Genomic DNA, 16,197 nt, shown 5'->3' with positions numbered 1-16,197 from the left:
TATCCATAATAAAACTAGAATATCCTTTAGCCACTAAAACGCAAAGAGCTATTCATTTAATGTCACTAAAGCCATGATTTTAGACATAATAATGATACAATGGGAGATTTCTCCTCAAATCACATCCTAATTATTTCTTGAAAATGAAAGCCATGTACATGTAGATGAGCCATATCTATTCCATACCAAGTTCAGTATTAAAAAGGAAATTAACCTTTTGTCTTGTGATTGAGTATGTTTCTACCCCCACACAGACAAGGAATCAAATTAGTCTCCTTTAAATTCCCCACAGAGTCACATATGCTTCACTTCTTTGCCCTGGGCTTACCTTGTTTGTACCACCAGTATTTCAGAACTCTTTCTATCTCCTACATTGGAATATCTAGCGTGCTTGATATAACGCATCACAGTGTTTGCATATTTTAAGGTTTCTGAGCATGAAAATTGGCTCTATCCACCTATAGCTTGTTAGTATGATTGGGATTATCTTTACTCATGATTGCATTGCCTGTCTGTTGCTGCCTCTGTGAGTAGTGATTGATTTTAACAACCATAGTTGATATTGGCATTCATATCCTAGTGTCTGCTCTAATTATTTTTCTTTTCCTATAAAATATAATTATAATTGGTGGTTGCCTCCGAGCACAAAGTGTCAGAAAAGCATCCAATCTGTAATTAAGTCCCCTCCCCAAGAAATCCTAGAAACCAAGTTACATTCCATAATTTTGTGCTGTCAATTTTCATTAAGAAACACATATTTCATTATGATGATTATATCGTTTTATGAGATCCACACTGGAAATACAATTCTCATGGCTCCTGATAATGATCTTTACCCATTGCCTTTTCCTGTAGGTCCCCCAGGCCCACCTGGGATAGTCATCGTGGAAGAAATCACCGAAAACACCGCCACACTCTCATGGAGCCCAGCAACTGACAACCACAGCCCCATCTCCACCTACAACCTGCAGGCTCGCAGTCCCTTCTCTCTGGGCTGGCAAACTGTAAGGACAGGTAGGAGATTCCCCAGACAGCAGACAGCCAGAGCAGCCAACTAGGGCTCCATATGCATTGGCATATTAGCTCACATACAAACATTTATGATTTTCAGAAACTCGTTATTTATGACAATATTGGCCACCAATGTGGATTGTTTTCTGAACCTGCTAACAGCAAGCTAACTTCCTTTCCTTGGTTCTGTTTCCAAAGAGAGAACACATCATGTTTGTATGTTTGCATCTTAAAATAGCTTCAGATCTACAAAGAAGGTGGATAAAGAGGCCAGGGAGCTCCTGTGGGCAGTCCCAGCCTCTCGCAAAATCACAGTTATCAAATCTCTTTCCATGCACTGGTTGGTTGATTAAATTTTTCAATTTCACGGGTTTACTTGGTATTTTATTAATTAAATTCTTGGATGGGACTCTTACTAGGACAGAGATTTCAATGAGTTCTGTTATTGCATCAATGTGCAGTCCTTTGCTACCTTCAATCACTTCCATGTTCTCTCAGAAGTACATAATTTCTTTGAAAACAAGTTGTCCTCATGTTTTCAGAAATAATAGCTTTCTATAAAAGTATTTATAAAGCTTTTCATATGCTTTCCTTGGTATAAATCATCCACTCCCTTAATCTCTACAATATTGAATTTCAAATCAAAGTCCTAACTTAATGAAAACAAATTTGCTTGCAATTTATTTTATATTATTTTCTATTTTATTGTAAATATTAATACCTTCAACTCATGTTTTCAACTATTTTATATCTCTTTTAAGAAAAAATAAATCCAGAATTTTCAAATCTATTTCTAAATGTTACTCTAACGTGAATATACAATTTTAAACAGTGATGTTGATGTGAGCTTACAGTTATGACTATGAAACATGTGCAATGGAAATGTATTTGGTAGGAAGATATTGTGTATATATTTTATTTTAAAATAAAGCCAACAGTAATTACATTAAGATTCAAGCACAGATTAACTGCCAATTTTGATCACACTTGGAAATTTGAACTATAATTTCAGTCATTATGCAAAAATTTTTGAGTACTTTCAAGGTAGTGTTTTAGATACTTGGGATATACTATAGAATAATGATAACAGAATCCCTGACTTTGTAAAGCTTGCATCCTTATGGGTGGGCACAAACAATAAGCAGGACAAAATAAGCACGTAAAATGTATACTGACTTAGAAGTTGAGAGCTGTGGGAATGTTATGGTTTAAAAATGTTCTGAACACATGATCCCCAGCTGGTAGCATTGTTTAGAGAAAGCATGAAGCCTTTAACAGGGAGAACCGTGCTGGAGACAGTGGGTCACAGTGGGCAAGCCTTAAAGTTTTAGAGCCCAGCCTCACTTCCTGTTCTCCTGCCACTTCTTTATTGCACTGTGAATAGCCAGCTTCCAGCTCCTGCCATCATGACTTCCCCATCATGATGGAAAGAAATATCCCCCTGGAACTGTAGGCCTAATTAAACCCTTCTCTTTTTTAAGTTGTTTGTGCCAGGTATTTTGTCAATGAGAAAGTAACTTATACAAGGAGTGAATTTTTTCAAAAGCAAAGAAATTGTGTTGAGTGAGGGGCACCAGGACTACTATGGTCAGAACATAGTATGGGTCAGCACAGACTGGATGCATTAAATACTGGAAATATATTTTCTCAAAGTTGGTAAGGTGGAAATTTTAAGACTAAGGTGATAGCCATTATGCTTCCTGATGAGGGCCTTGTTCCTGGAAGGAAGATAGTTATCTCCTGACCATCTCTAAGACAGAGGGACATGCACATAGCACTATGGTGTCTCACAAGGATACTAAGATCAGAACATCATTCTTATGACTTCATTTTATCTTAATTACTTCTTTAGAGGTTTATTCTGTAAATACAGCCATACTATAAGTTAAAGCTTCAACACAGGAATTTTATGGGACACAATTCAGTTGGTAGCAGCAATTTCTATAAATATAGTACTCAGTGCATATTATGTAGACTTACATCTGAGTGAACTTTAAAGGAGACAGGGATTGATCTATCCCAAAGTCCAGGGGTAATCAGCTCAAACAGAAGAAAAGACCAGTGTAAAACTATTAGAACTAATGCACATAGAAGCTCTCAAAAGCTAGTGAGAGAGGAATAACATGAAAATCAGAGGACATGCTGAAGGATGTAGTTGAAGATATACTGACAATAACAAGTAACATGGGTTATATTAAAATAAATAGAAAGGCACTGGAGGTTTGTTATTCTGAGTCATATCTGGAGATACATTCACTCAAGCTATGTTGAACAGACCATGGAAAGGACAAGTCAAATGTCACTAAACTACTTGGGAAGATATTGAAGTTGAGTCATGGTGCTTCTTCAGTGACAAGAAAAAATGGTCATAAAAATGCCCAGAATTTGAAAATATTAGAAAGGTTGAAATCATGGGAATTCCCAACAATCTGGATATGAAAAGAATAAAATTCAAATCGTATGGTTTCTTTTCTTCCTGACAAACTCTAGCACGGGGTTATCACAAAGTCACATGGAGAAGTTATATCACTGGGCCAGATCATGTGCTTAGTTAGGGAAATATCAAGTTTGATGTATCTTCTGCATAATTCTAACAGGAATTAAGAATTAAGTAGCCACTTGGATGTATCTAGATTTTAAGAGGCTGATGTTAAAGTAAAAAATTCTAAATTTGCCTGGCATGGTGGCACATGCCTTTAATCCCAGCACTCAGGAGGCAGAAGTAGGAGGATCACCATAAGTTCAAGGCCACCCTGAGGCTACATAGTGAATTCCAGGTCAGCCTGAGAGTGAGACCCTACCTCCAAAAAACAAAACAAAAAAAATTCTAAATTTATGAACATAAATTATTATTAAAATCTTTGAATATACTAATTTCAAGAGAAATATAGATAATAAGAAAAGAATATGAAAATCTACCCCTGGAACATTCCACTGGTTGAAAACGTAGACCAGTTAATAGAATAGAATATACCAGTTAAAGGCAGAGAAAAGCAAAACATTGATGTAAAAATAAAATCAAATACTGTCATCTGGAAAACAGAGGAATAAAGTGTATGAAGGAAAAGAGTAATTGTTTAGTGTGGCTGGCATGTGAATAGATGAGAACTGGGCCTCGTCATTGATTTTAGGAATACAGATGACATTGGTGACTGAAACAATCAATATCAATGGAATGATAAAGTCTGTCTAACTAGAGTTCAAGAAAAAACAAAATAGGAGAAAAATTCCTACAAATAACTAGGATTCTTTTTGCAAAGAGAAGTGGAAAAATCATGAAGTTGTAGGCATCATCATTTGCTTATGGATTTGAGTGGAATGAAGGAGAAATAAAGTAATTCTAAATGGTTCCAAGATTTTGGCTGAAACATCTGTTTGAACATGATTGTCAGTCTCTAAGTAAGAACCCCTAGCATATCTATGCCAATAGAAATATCACATATGCCACTGAACATTTGCATCTAGAAACCATCATAATCTAGAGGACATGGGCATAATCTGCTGCTAGTAGGAAATGGGAAAGGCTTGGTAGAACCCGGATACATCTGTAGCAGGAAAGGAACTAACAATGGAGACTGGTGTGGCATATCCAGGTGGAGACGAAACCACAGCTAACTAGTGAAAATCATTTCAAAAGAAAGTCAGTTGCAGCAGAGCATGGTGGCAGATTAATGAAGAGAAGAGATAGGAAACTAACTTGAACTTCAAGTAATAGAGACCTTTGTAACCTTGACAGGGGATTTGGTGGGAAAATGGAATTCAAAGACTGACTGGGATGGATTCAAGAGACAAGGGAAGAAAACCATTAATAGCACAGACAAATCAGGAAATTTTGCTGTAAATGAAAAATAGAACCTGTGTAAGGACTAGATGGAGAAGGTGAAAGAACTGTTTTTTGTTTTTGTTTTCCTGTTGGAAAACTACCTGCATGATTGTATACTGACAGGAGAATTCCACTTTCCTATCAGAAGTGGGGATGGGGAATCAGAAGGAACTGCTTGTTCTTCTCCATGAACCTTAGAGGAGTCATCCCATGAGAAGGATCACATGTCTTAATTTCCATCATGGAGAGAAATCAGGAATATTCTGAGAAGACATTACATACATGGAGAATTTGGTTAATGATGGATTTGGAAGTTCAGAGTTCACAAGGGAAGAACTTTGATAATTGGGAATTAAAATGAGTTGGGCAGAAAATGAAATAGATGGAATTATCCTGGTATTAAAGTAATAGTAATGATGATGGTCTACATGCCTTAAATTGTTAAAGGCAACTTACATTAGTGTGAGTGAATGAAACAGCACAGTAAATCTCGTCAGGCATAAGACAAGTGTTGGCACAGTGGTGGTGCGGGTAGTGCAAGACTAGAGGGTGCTGAGGTCGGGGAGCATCTCATTTTGATGTTTGATGCTTCAGCATTTCACCAGCCCAACTGTGCCTTTTGCTGACCTCTAAAGCTGCAAGAAAACTGCTCAGTTGCCAATGCAGAAGGATGGGGATAGTTCCCCTATCCCTCCATATCTCATGTCACTGTGGGAAAGAGTCAGCTGGTCACTTCTGTAGTGTCAGCAAGACCACTACCAGCTTGTGCTCCTTTCTCTGTCCCTTTGCATTGCTGCTAGTTTGGAAACAGTCTTTTGATATACTTTGGAAGATATTTTCATGGAAAATTCAGGATGATTTAATTCCACTTTGCCATAGTACAATTGAACCCTCATCAAGTCAATACCCCAAATTCCACTCTTGGTCTTTGGTTTCTTCACTTGCTTGTAAATCCAGAGGGCTTTTGCATATCATGATGAAGATTTTCCATGTTCTCCATTGTTGTCCTGTAATAATTGTCCTTCCACCAATGTTTTCTATAGAGATAAGAAAAGAAGAAAACCAGCCTCCAAACTATGTATATGTCTTGTAAAAATGGCATTTGTACACAATAATTTAATTGACAACTTTGTTTTCATAAAAATCTAAATGCAATAAAAACTAATCAAAGGAGAAATCAGAGCTTTCATGTATACCACCCTTAATAGTTGTCATTTTTAATTACATGGTATATTCCTAATTTGATGCTTTGAAATGCCAGGAGACACAATATATTTGTGAGAACTTGGGGAAGACAAACTTCTCAAGCATTTTCCCTAGAAATTGAAAAAATATATACCCTTTGCTAATTGTGTGGCTTTTCCTCATATCTGGGGCAAAGAGTATTAAAAACAATGATTTTTTTACGTAGACCATGGCAAGTTATACATATCAAGTCATACGTTGCTGTAAAGATGAGATGAAAGAATTCTAGCTTCAGTTAGCTTTGACATACAGTACTTTCATTGTTCTAGAGGCACTGGAAGTGTCAAGATCATACATTGTGAGGAGGTGAGGACCAGTAATGGTGATATCACTGACCTGCACTTGAGGTGTATGCTCTTTCCTCCTAATGACATGAAGTGTCCCTTTCTCTATAGTCCCAGAAGTCATAACAGGAGATATGGAGTCAGCCATGGCTGTAGATCTAAACCCCTGGGTGGAATACGAATTTCGAGTGGTGGCCACCAATCCAATTGGGACAGGAGATCCAAGTACCCCATCTCGAATGATTCGCACAAATGAAGCAGGTAAGAGGTTAAGTGTTCATACTGTAAAGCTGCATTTCATAAGCCTCTCATCACTCTGAAAGCATTAGACATAATACTTGTTGGTTTGCCTTAGGTGGCTGGTCCTGCCCTTTATAAAAAATATATAATAATTGTTTCATTTCCTTGTTTTCAACTTTTTTTTTAATTTTTATTTATTTATTTGAGAGCGACAGACACAGAGAGAAAGACAGATAGAGGGAGAGAGAGAATGGGCGCGCCAGGGCTTCCAGCCTCTGCAAACTAACTCCAGACATGTGCTCCCCCTTGTGCATCTGGCTAACGTGGGACCTGGGGAACCGAGCCTCGAACCGGGGTCCTTAGTCTTCACAGGCAAGCGCTTAACCGCTAAGCCATCTCTCCAGCCCTTGTTTTCAACTTTTTAAAAACTGGAGTTTTCTCCAGAAGTTGAACCATCTCCACATTATTATGAAATTGAAGTCATTAGTCTATTCTTCTAATTCTGAATGTACCCAATGTAAAATACCCATAAAATTCAGAATATATTGGCTCACTTTCTTTTCTCCCAGTCATAACATTTTTCTTTAATTATAGTCTAGTTCCTTAGAACTCTCCTATGCTGCCCTTAACCACCTAACATATATAAATTATACTTATAATGCCTAAGAAATAGCCATCTGCTCCAAAATTTAGAAAAATAAAAATTCTACTACAGAATAAGTAGCTCTGATTTTAAAAATTCTAATGATAATATATATAATGATATTAACAGCTTCATTTAAAAATAAATTAAGATATTGTTCCTATTACCTGAAAGAAATAGAAACAAGCAAAAATATTAAAGAGTTTTGGGGTGAATTTTAATTACTTTATATATAGTACACAGGGTCTCACATAGACCAGGTTAGCCTCCAACACACTTTTTGGCAAATGTTGACCTTGAACTGCTGATCTTCCTGACTACAGTTCCTAAGTGCTGGGATTATAGGTATGAACCACCACCCTGGGTTCTAAGATCTATCTTTTATATTCCTATAACATTCTGTATTAATTTTATAAAGAATTAGAAAAGTTCAAAAATTCCCAACAGAACAAAATAATCTATGTTTAAGGAGATAGCAATGTTAATTTCTCTGACTGGATATTTACACATTGTATGTAAACATCAAAGAATCATGTTAGCCTGCATATATGTTCAATTAAAATACATATATAATGTGTACATTAAGAAAATTCCAAGATGGAGAGATGGTTCAGCAGTTAAGTACTTTGCCTACAAAGCCTAGTAGCCTGGGTTGGATAACCCAGTATCCACATAAAGCCAGATGCACAAAGTGGTACATGCATCTGGAGTCCACTTGCAGTGAATGAAGGCCCTGGCATGCCCATTCTCTCTCTCTGTAAGTTTCTCTCTCTCTCTCTCTATCTCTATCTCTATCTCTCTTTATCTGTGTATTTACATCTGTTTCCAATTAAATATATAATTAAAAAGAAAATACCTAGTAATATACTTAAACACAAACATCAGATATTTGATGAGAGCAATTTGATAACACTAGAGAAGTAGGGAGCTGAGTATCAAATACAGGGAAGGAAAAACAAATTCTGTTTTGATAAACCATCATATTTGTCTTAAATGACGTGTGCTGCAAATGATGATTTTGTGTCCCTTTTTCCCATTGTGTGTTTGGAATCTAAAACAACTTTTGATACTAATACTCAACATATTTCGTTTTATGTTTTTTGAGACAGGGTCTTTCGATATAGTCCAGGCTAGACACAAATGCTCCATGTAACATCCTGGCCCCAAATGTGTGATCCTACTAACCTCTGTCACTATCTCTGGGATCCCAGACACAAACAACCATGCCCACTGCATTATATTTTAATAGAAAAATGTATTTTAATTTCTTTTGTGCATACCTAACCATGCTAGGGATTAAGACAGAGACAAATTCACATAAAACTCTAAAAGATTAGCTGTGTCCATTTTATATTATAATAAAAAAGCTGGACAAAAAATGAGATGTTAGACTTCTAACAAAGCTAATAATCAATAAAACAGCAAACAGTTCAATATACCACTCATGATGAAGAGAAATGGAGAGAGGGAAGAAAGGAAGAAAGTAAAGATCCCAAAGGCCTGATTTGTTCTTGCCAATAACTTCAGTAGTAAAATCTGTACAACAGACACTTGGAATTTTTCCTTTAAAAAAATAAGCAAGGAATAAAGTAAAAGTTGAAAATATCTTTAATGTTGGAAAAGATTAAATCTGCAGAAAATCTACTTTTCTGCTTTTGTAATTTGCCTTCTGAGTTTTTTTTCTTTTTCCTTGTCTGCTACTTTTACATAGTGTGGTCTCAAATAAAATAATTTCCTGGTTGAATTTCATACATACACAGAATTAGCCATGCTTGCATTATGTACAGGTGTCCATTCATTGAGACCACAGCAGGCTAGTTGTCCTTCATCTTAGGCACTCACCATGCAGATTCTGAAATGCTGGCAAGAGTAATGCTTATGCTCACATGTTTTCCAGAAAGCTTTACCTTACTTTGCAAATTGTTAATTTTGTCTAAACAAAGATTACTGCCTAATTCAGAGCCTGAAATAGCAGCCACACATGTAGAATGAATAATTCTCCTAAACTTTTTATACTGTAAATCTCCTTGTGCTATTAAAAAGGCTTTTAGAAACATACTTTCACATTTTAAGCTAAATTGTCATCAGATGATGCATTTAAAAAGACTTCTTCATGTATTTCTGCAAGTACCCCAATCATGCATTGCTTGTCCCTACATTTTATCATGATTTCTATATACATGACATGCTTTGGTCCATTAAAATCTTATGGATGAGAAGAGACACACTATGAAAAATGCATGAAGCTTCCTCTGAAAGCAAGTTGAAGATGTCTATTACCCACTCCATGCTTCTTTTGCTCAGATGCCATATGCAGCTAGAGCTACTAATGGTGTTGAACCAAGTGTTGAGTTTTATACCTGTTTCATCAGGCAGCACAGATTAGAAGGGACACCAATATCTTGAGACAGTGTCTCCAGCGGCATGCTCTACCACCAACAAGCAACTGTCCTGTATTTAAGATGAGCCTGTTCCCATGGACCAACTAAACTTTGAAAATGGGCAGATTTATTTAGGAGAGAAAAATCACACTAGGGTGTTGAGCTTATAAGAGATTATTCTTCTGTAAATTTCTCTTACATTAGAAAAATTCTGAATTTTAAAGCAGCTTTACGAAAGCATTTTTATGCTGAAAATGTTCCTTTCCACATCCCCTCAAGTAAGATTTCTTTGCAAATTTCTTGTAGAGTGTATTTTGAACCTTCTAGTCATCAAAATGCTCTCAGTCCAAATGACAATATAAGCCAACTAATGAATAGTGAGTGGACAGTATAATGGGGGGATGGTCAATGTACATTATCTAATTGTGTATTAATGTCCTTATAAAAACCAGTACTTGGTACAATGAATTTATCCAAGCAGATTTTTTTTTAATGAAAATAACAAATAAAATTAGTTCAGTTCCACTTCTTAATAATTGGGATACTTGGGCTAGAGAGATGGCTCAGTGGTCAAGATGCTTGCCTGTGAAGCATAAGAACCCATGGTTTACTCCACAGCTCCCCCATAAGCCATATGCACAACGTGGCACAAATGCAAAGGTTGTGCATGTGCACAAGGTGGCTCACGCATCTGGAGTTTGATGGCAGTGGCCGGAGGCCCTGACAGCCAATTCTCTCTCTCTCTCTCTCTCTCTCTCTCTCTCTCTCTCTCTCTCTCTCTCTTTCTCTCTCTCCCTCTCTCTCTCTCTCTCTTTTTCCTCTCTCTCTTGCTCTCTCATAAAAGAAAATATGACAGTTAAAAAAGGGAAAATCATGTACTATGAAATGCATTTGAAAAATTTAATATGAGAGAAATAGAAAAATATAAAATGAATACAACAGCAACAATTATCTCAGTTACTGGAACTTTAACATTTTCTAAATTAAACATTTGTAACACTTGGAGGATGAGTCAAAAGAAGATATTTAAGTATAACTTGTCATTTAGGAAGGGTTTACTTTCTCTACATTACCTGCTATCTTCAATGGTCTTGGTATAAATATCAATGTTTACAATTTTTGTTTAAAATTTTAATTATATATGCACATATATATTTACAGAAAGGAAGTTCTGCTAATAATATTTGTGTTTAGGTTTACATTAATATTCTGTGTCATTTACTAGCACAGTAAACATAGACAAGGATGCCTAAAGTTGAGCTTTTATTTCTATATGCATAGAATGGGAAAATATAATGTACTCCTTTGGACAGTGATATTAAATAAGATAATGTATGCAAATATGAATTGTTATTTTACCATAACCATCTGCAGCAGTATAAATGTATGGCCTCATAGACTCAGGCTGGAATCTTGAGTGTCAGTGGGCAGAACTCTACTGGGGAAGGGGCATGTCATTAGGGGTGGATCTTGAGTCCAGCCCTAGGATGTGGGATGAGAAGTTTTAGTTCTACCTGCTCTTGCTTTTTTGTGTTTACTTGCTGTTTGATAGTGTCTCTGCTTGGGTCTATGGAACTGAGCCAGCTTCTTCTACCATTAATGGTGTTCCCCTAGAATTTGTAAGTCTGATATAAACCCTTTCCTTCCATAAGTTGTTTCTGGTTAGGTGTTTGTCACAGTAGTGTGAAACAGACTACAACACCATCTGAGATATCCTTCCTATAAAATAGGGACTTAAGCAGAAGTAACCATGCAAAAGCAGCTCCTTTCATATTGAGGACACAGTTTCAAGTTAAATGTATGTGCACACGACTCCTTCCCAAGGCCACATCTGATCTTTCTGTGTGGTGTTTATATACTTCTCCAGCTATTATTGAGTCTGTAAATTAAGTTTTCTATTGTGCAAACAAATAACACTTTTATTTTTAGGTTTTATAGGAAAACAAGAAAGCTAAAGAAGCAAAAAAGAAGTATAAAATGAAAAATAATGTTATCAATATATAAAAATGCTTATTCCATACCAGAAATAGCTCTCTAGTTGCTTAGCACATTGAATTCTCCCCACCATTCCCTTTTGAGTCTGAAATGTAAAATGTTGCACAAGCATTTCTCACCACACAAGGAAAAATACTGTTCCATATTTAAGAGCTCAATGCTCCACCAGATATGAGGATCATCTGGCCAATCAGATAAAAATCTTCCCTGTTATACTTTCTGTACTGCGTTATATTTTGGCAATGGGTGCACTGAACAGACTGGACAATGTTGTCCCTTAACCTTAAAATAGGGTCTGGAGACATGACTCAGTACTTAAAGGCACTTCCTTGTAAAGTCTACTAGTCTGAGTTCAATTCCCAGTACCCACATAAAGCCAGAATCACAGAAGTGGTGCATACATCTAAAGTGCTCTTGCAGTGGCTAGAGACCCTGGAAACAAAAATTAAAAAAAAAACAAACAACTAAAAACAAAACACAAAACAACAGCTTTATTTTTCTCTCTCTACTCTTCTTCACTATACTCTGTCTGATCTACAATCTCAGCCTCAAATATTTCCCAGGCACTGTTTGATTCTAAGGTGATCTCATTTTTACGTATTAAAATAAATCCAATTTTATTTAAATAAAACTTTAATATCTCATCCAATTCCATATTCTCCTCTTTTATCCCAGTCTTGTTCTGACCCGAAAGCTGCAAGCTGCCTTTTCCCTCTGCTTTCCACTACCTCCTCCACCTTGCTCCTGCTGCTATGGCACTTATCAGTTCAAAGCAAGAAAAACGTCTGTGTAGGTGATGCTATCGGTGTGCTTGATCACTGAATACTGAAGGCTGCATGTGATACCATTTGCCTACATGCCCCTTTCTTTCTCTTTTGAGGTGGGTTTGGGTTTTTGGATGCATCTTAGCTCCTAGCTTGAGGCATGATTACACCAGTCCTGGCAAAGCCTTCCTTCCATAATTTCCCCTTGGCTCACAGTAACCATTCCACATCAATCCCTGAAATATTAGATGCTTCCAAAAACTATTTGTGCCTCTGCTCTGGTAGGTCTGAGTTGATGGAGAATTCTACACAAGGTTAAAGTTGATCATCAGGTACCTACAGTAGAAGAGGTAAGCATATAATCTCTCTATAGAAGTTAGTTCCCTTGCTCTTCTTCTACTGACCTTGATAGAAAATGGGGTTGGAAGGCTATCATAGCATTCGTATGAACTGGAGAAGGGTACTAAGAAAGAAAACAGGCTTCCCAATCTCTTACAAGTCTGTAGTTTTCTCTAACCAGCCTCACCCTAGCATCTAAGGTCATTGCATTGTTCATTTTGAGTGGAGACTTGTTGTACTTATCATTACAATTTCCTCAATTGTACAGTATCCTATAACTACTGATAAGATACCTCTTTTGTTTCCTTCTCTTATTTGTATCTTCTTATATATTATCCATGGTAGTTACTTAGAAATTTTGGGTTCAGAAGTTATAGGAGAGACAATAAAATAGTAATATAATGTATGTTCTATTTCTTTACTAATAATACATGTAAAACAAAGTAATACATGCAATGCATATTCAAATTCTATACTAATAAAAGCAGTTTTAAAATATGAAAAATCATAAGGCAATATACAATGAGGCTGGATTAGCTTTCTTTAGGAGCATGTGCACTGACTGTAAATGACATTTAATGGGGATTTGAAAGCCAGGCCAACTTGGACTGAATTATTTACTGGGACCAATTAGAAAATACCCAGTGGTCAGGCACTGGTGTGTGCAGAGAAAGGGCACAGGCTGTGAGGTTTGTAAATGTCTTCCTGGACTGCTTTTCAAGAAAATATTACATAGAAAAACATGTAGTGTTCCACTAAAGTAATTGGTAAAATCTGAAAGAAAATACTATTAAATGAACATTATGGCTTTATTCAGGCCAATGAGTAATTTAATTATATAAAGAAATGGTTCTCAGTAAGAATAAGAAAAGACAAAAATTATAGCAAGCAAGAGACCTCTAAAACCAAATCTCAGTTATTAGGAAAAGAAAAAAACAACAGTATGCTTCATATGGCAGACCATATTTTTAAGTCAGACAGTCATTCTGGTTAGGACAAGTTTCTTTATTTCCTAAAAAATATACTCAAGATATATGCCTTCAGTGCTCAGGAGATGGCTTTCTGTTTAAAGTATTTACTGTGAACATGAGACTATCTGCATTGTAATCCATGTACAGCTGATTACAGTTGGGAGCATCTGTAATGCCAGCCTCCTATGGAGAGGCAGGAGGCAGAGACAGCAGAATCTGACACACAAGCACACACATACACACAAAGAGAACAAAGAAAAGATGTACCTTCAGTTTCAGAGGCAGTGTGCAAGCTGAGCTGATGCTTACAACATAAAATTTTCTGAAGGAAACTTGGTCATTATAGGCAAGTCTTAGCTGCAAAGGCTTCCAAACTGTAAGGAATGATAGAGTGCAAAATGCAGAAAGTGCAGAAGACTTGAAATGAAAGATGCAGTGCACAGAGAAAGACTTCGCCTATGAATGAGAATGAATATTAGTCACCTATGAGACTGTTCCCACTTCCTGGTCCCCATAATGCCAGGCTCAAAGCCAGGTTTTGAGCTAAATGCTTGCCCTTCCTTACATCATTTAATCATCACAAGGGCCCTCTGAAGTACCCCTCAAATTGAGCATTTTCCCTTCTTTACTGATGAGAAGACAAATAGAGTATAGGAAACTTATACAAGGTCACTCCTGATCTTATTTTACTGCCAAGGTAATGTCTCTCAAGTTGTAATCTCCTCTCCATGCCCCTTCTTCTCCTTTTTGCCATTCCTTTCCTTTTTTACCACATGCATGGGTAAATATGATTCACAGATTACCCATTTACTCCCCTGTTGACCCATACACATAAAGAAGACAAGGGTTGAGGGAAGCACCATTTATTGTATATTCTCACCTCCTGTGTTTTTGATAAGGTGCAAAAGCCAGAGAAATTCTGAATTTTCTGATATATGCCAGGAATTTCTTTTGACGATCAAGAGCAGTCTATTTCCTGGATTTCCAAATTAAAACACATTGTGCCTAAAACTGAAGGCATCATTCTTATGATGCTACTTAGCATCCACATGCCTGCAAAACTATTTGATTCCACTCTCACAGGCCTGCAGACTCACACTGAACTTTTAGAGTGCACCATAGACTTTATCAGTTTCTCTTTTGAAAATCAAAGTAGGAAATCCTACTAGATAACATTAACTAATTACAGTTCCAAGCAATATAACAAATAATAACTTTTAATAGTAGAGAGTATTATTAGTATTATTTTCAGGAAGAAATTGCAGTGATAGGACGGTAAAGCTTGGAACCAATTTAAGACCTTTCTCATCCCCCAAGAATCCTATTACTTTGTGTAGAAACTAAATCATCATCATATTCATAAGAACAAGAGCATCAGAAGAACCCTTTAGGACACACCATTAGGTGTGTGTGAGTGTCTGTGTGTGTGTGTGTGTGTGTGTGTGTGTGTGTGTAAGATTTGTGATTTGATTCTGAAAGTTCTAAATTGTACATTTTTTATAAACTAAATCTAAATTATAGTCACTTAGTGGAAATATCCATATAATATATATTTCAATCATAGTGGGAAAATGCTAAGTGACTGACCCCTTTGATTTCTACCTTAACTATATAATCAACTTCCATTCTCCTATAACTTTGTGTTCAAACCAGCTGCTAGATAATCACCAAGATCCTTAATTACAAAGACTTCCTCTGGTCTCTATTAAAACTGTATTACTTAATGAGCCAAGCAAACACTAACTGTAAAAGACACTGGAAATTTTCAAGAGAAAAAGATTGGTAAGTGATCTCAACATGTTTTATTTTGTGTAACTGTTAATTAATCTGTGCTGATAGTGTGACTGACTTTGTTCAGACACATTTACAAGGAGCCCTGTGATATTCAGGCCTGCTTGTACTAGGGTTACACCCTATATTATGATCACACTGAGTATACAACTATACTTTCAGCGATTAAGGTGAAAATAGAGACTAGCTGCTATTTAAACATGCTGAATATGACCTGCAGCAATAGTTGAGCATTCCTAGCTTATGTGCAAGGCAGCAACTACATTATCTGTTCATGAAGGATTGTCTCCCAGAAATAAATTCAGAAGAATCAGAGCTTAACCTGCTCACTATGTGTGCAAACTTGGTTCTCTAAGCTAATATGCTCATGACATTTATTAGTAGCTGACTGAGGAAGCAAACCCCCTCACTGCTTAATTCCAAATCAGATTCTCATTCATTATACGGAAAATGCATTTAGTTTTGACAGAAAAAAGTTACATGTTTCTATGAACCCAATGAGCACATTTACTAGATTTTGATTATATGAATATTGTGCTTCCAATAAGAATTATAGAAAATTTATACCAGAGAGAGCTGAAAGATTGTCAAATATTTTATATCATGAATAATGTTTTACAAACAAAGGGATAAAATTAAAATCAGCAGACTCCATCACATTGACTGCAGAGATAATGACTGCATGCCACAAACTTGAAAAGAAATGAATG

At 36.4% G+C, this 16,197-nt stretch overlaps 1 protein-coding gene across 3 annotated transcripts in view; it reads left to right on the top strand.

Moving 5' to 3' along the window:
* Cntn5 (contactin 5) overlaps positions 1 to 16,197 on the top strand; it is a 1,203,203-nt gene that overhangs the window by 1,126,177 nt on the left and 60,829 nt on the right. For all 3 annotated transcript variants that reach the window (XM_045146290.1, XM_045146292.1, XM_045146289.1), the window contains 2 exons: positions 856 to 1,014; positions 6,475 to 6,624. In XM_045146290.1, coding sequence (XP_045002225.1) covers positions 856 to 1,014; positions 6,475 to 6,624 — 309 coding nt within the window. The remainder of the gene's footprint in view (positions 1 to 855; positions 1,015 to 6,474; positions 6,625 to 16,197) is intronic.

This window comes from Jaculus jaculus, chromosome 3, assembly GCF_020740685.1.
Source record: "Jaculus jaculus isolate mJacJac1 chromosome 3, mJacJac1.mat.Y.cur, whole genome shotgun sequence".
Taxonomy (NCBI): domain Eukaryota; kingdom Metazoa; phylum Chordata; class Mammalia; order Rodentia; family Dipodidae; genus Jaculus; species Jaculus jaculus.
This window is presented reverse-complemented; position numbering and strand designations above follow the sequence as displayed.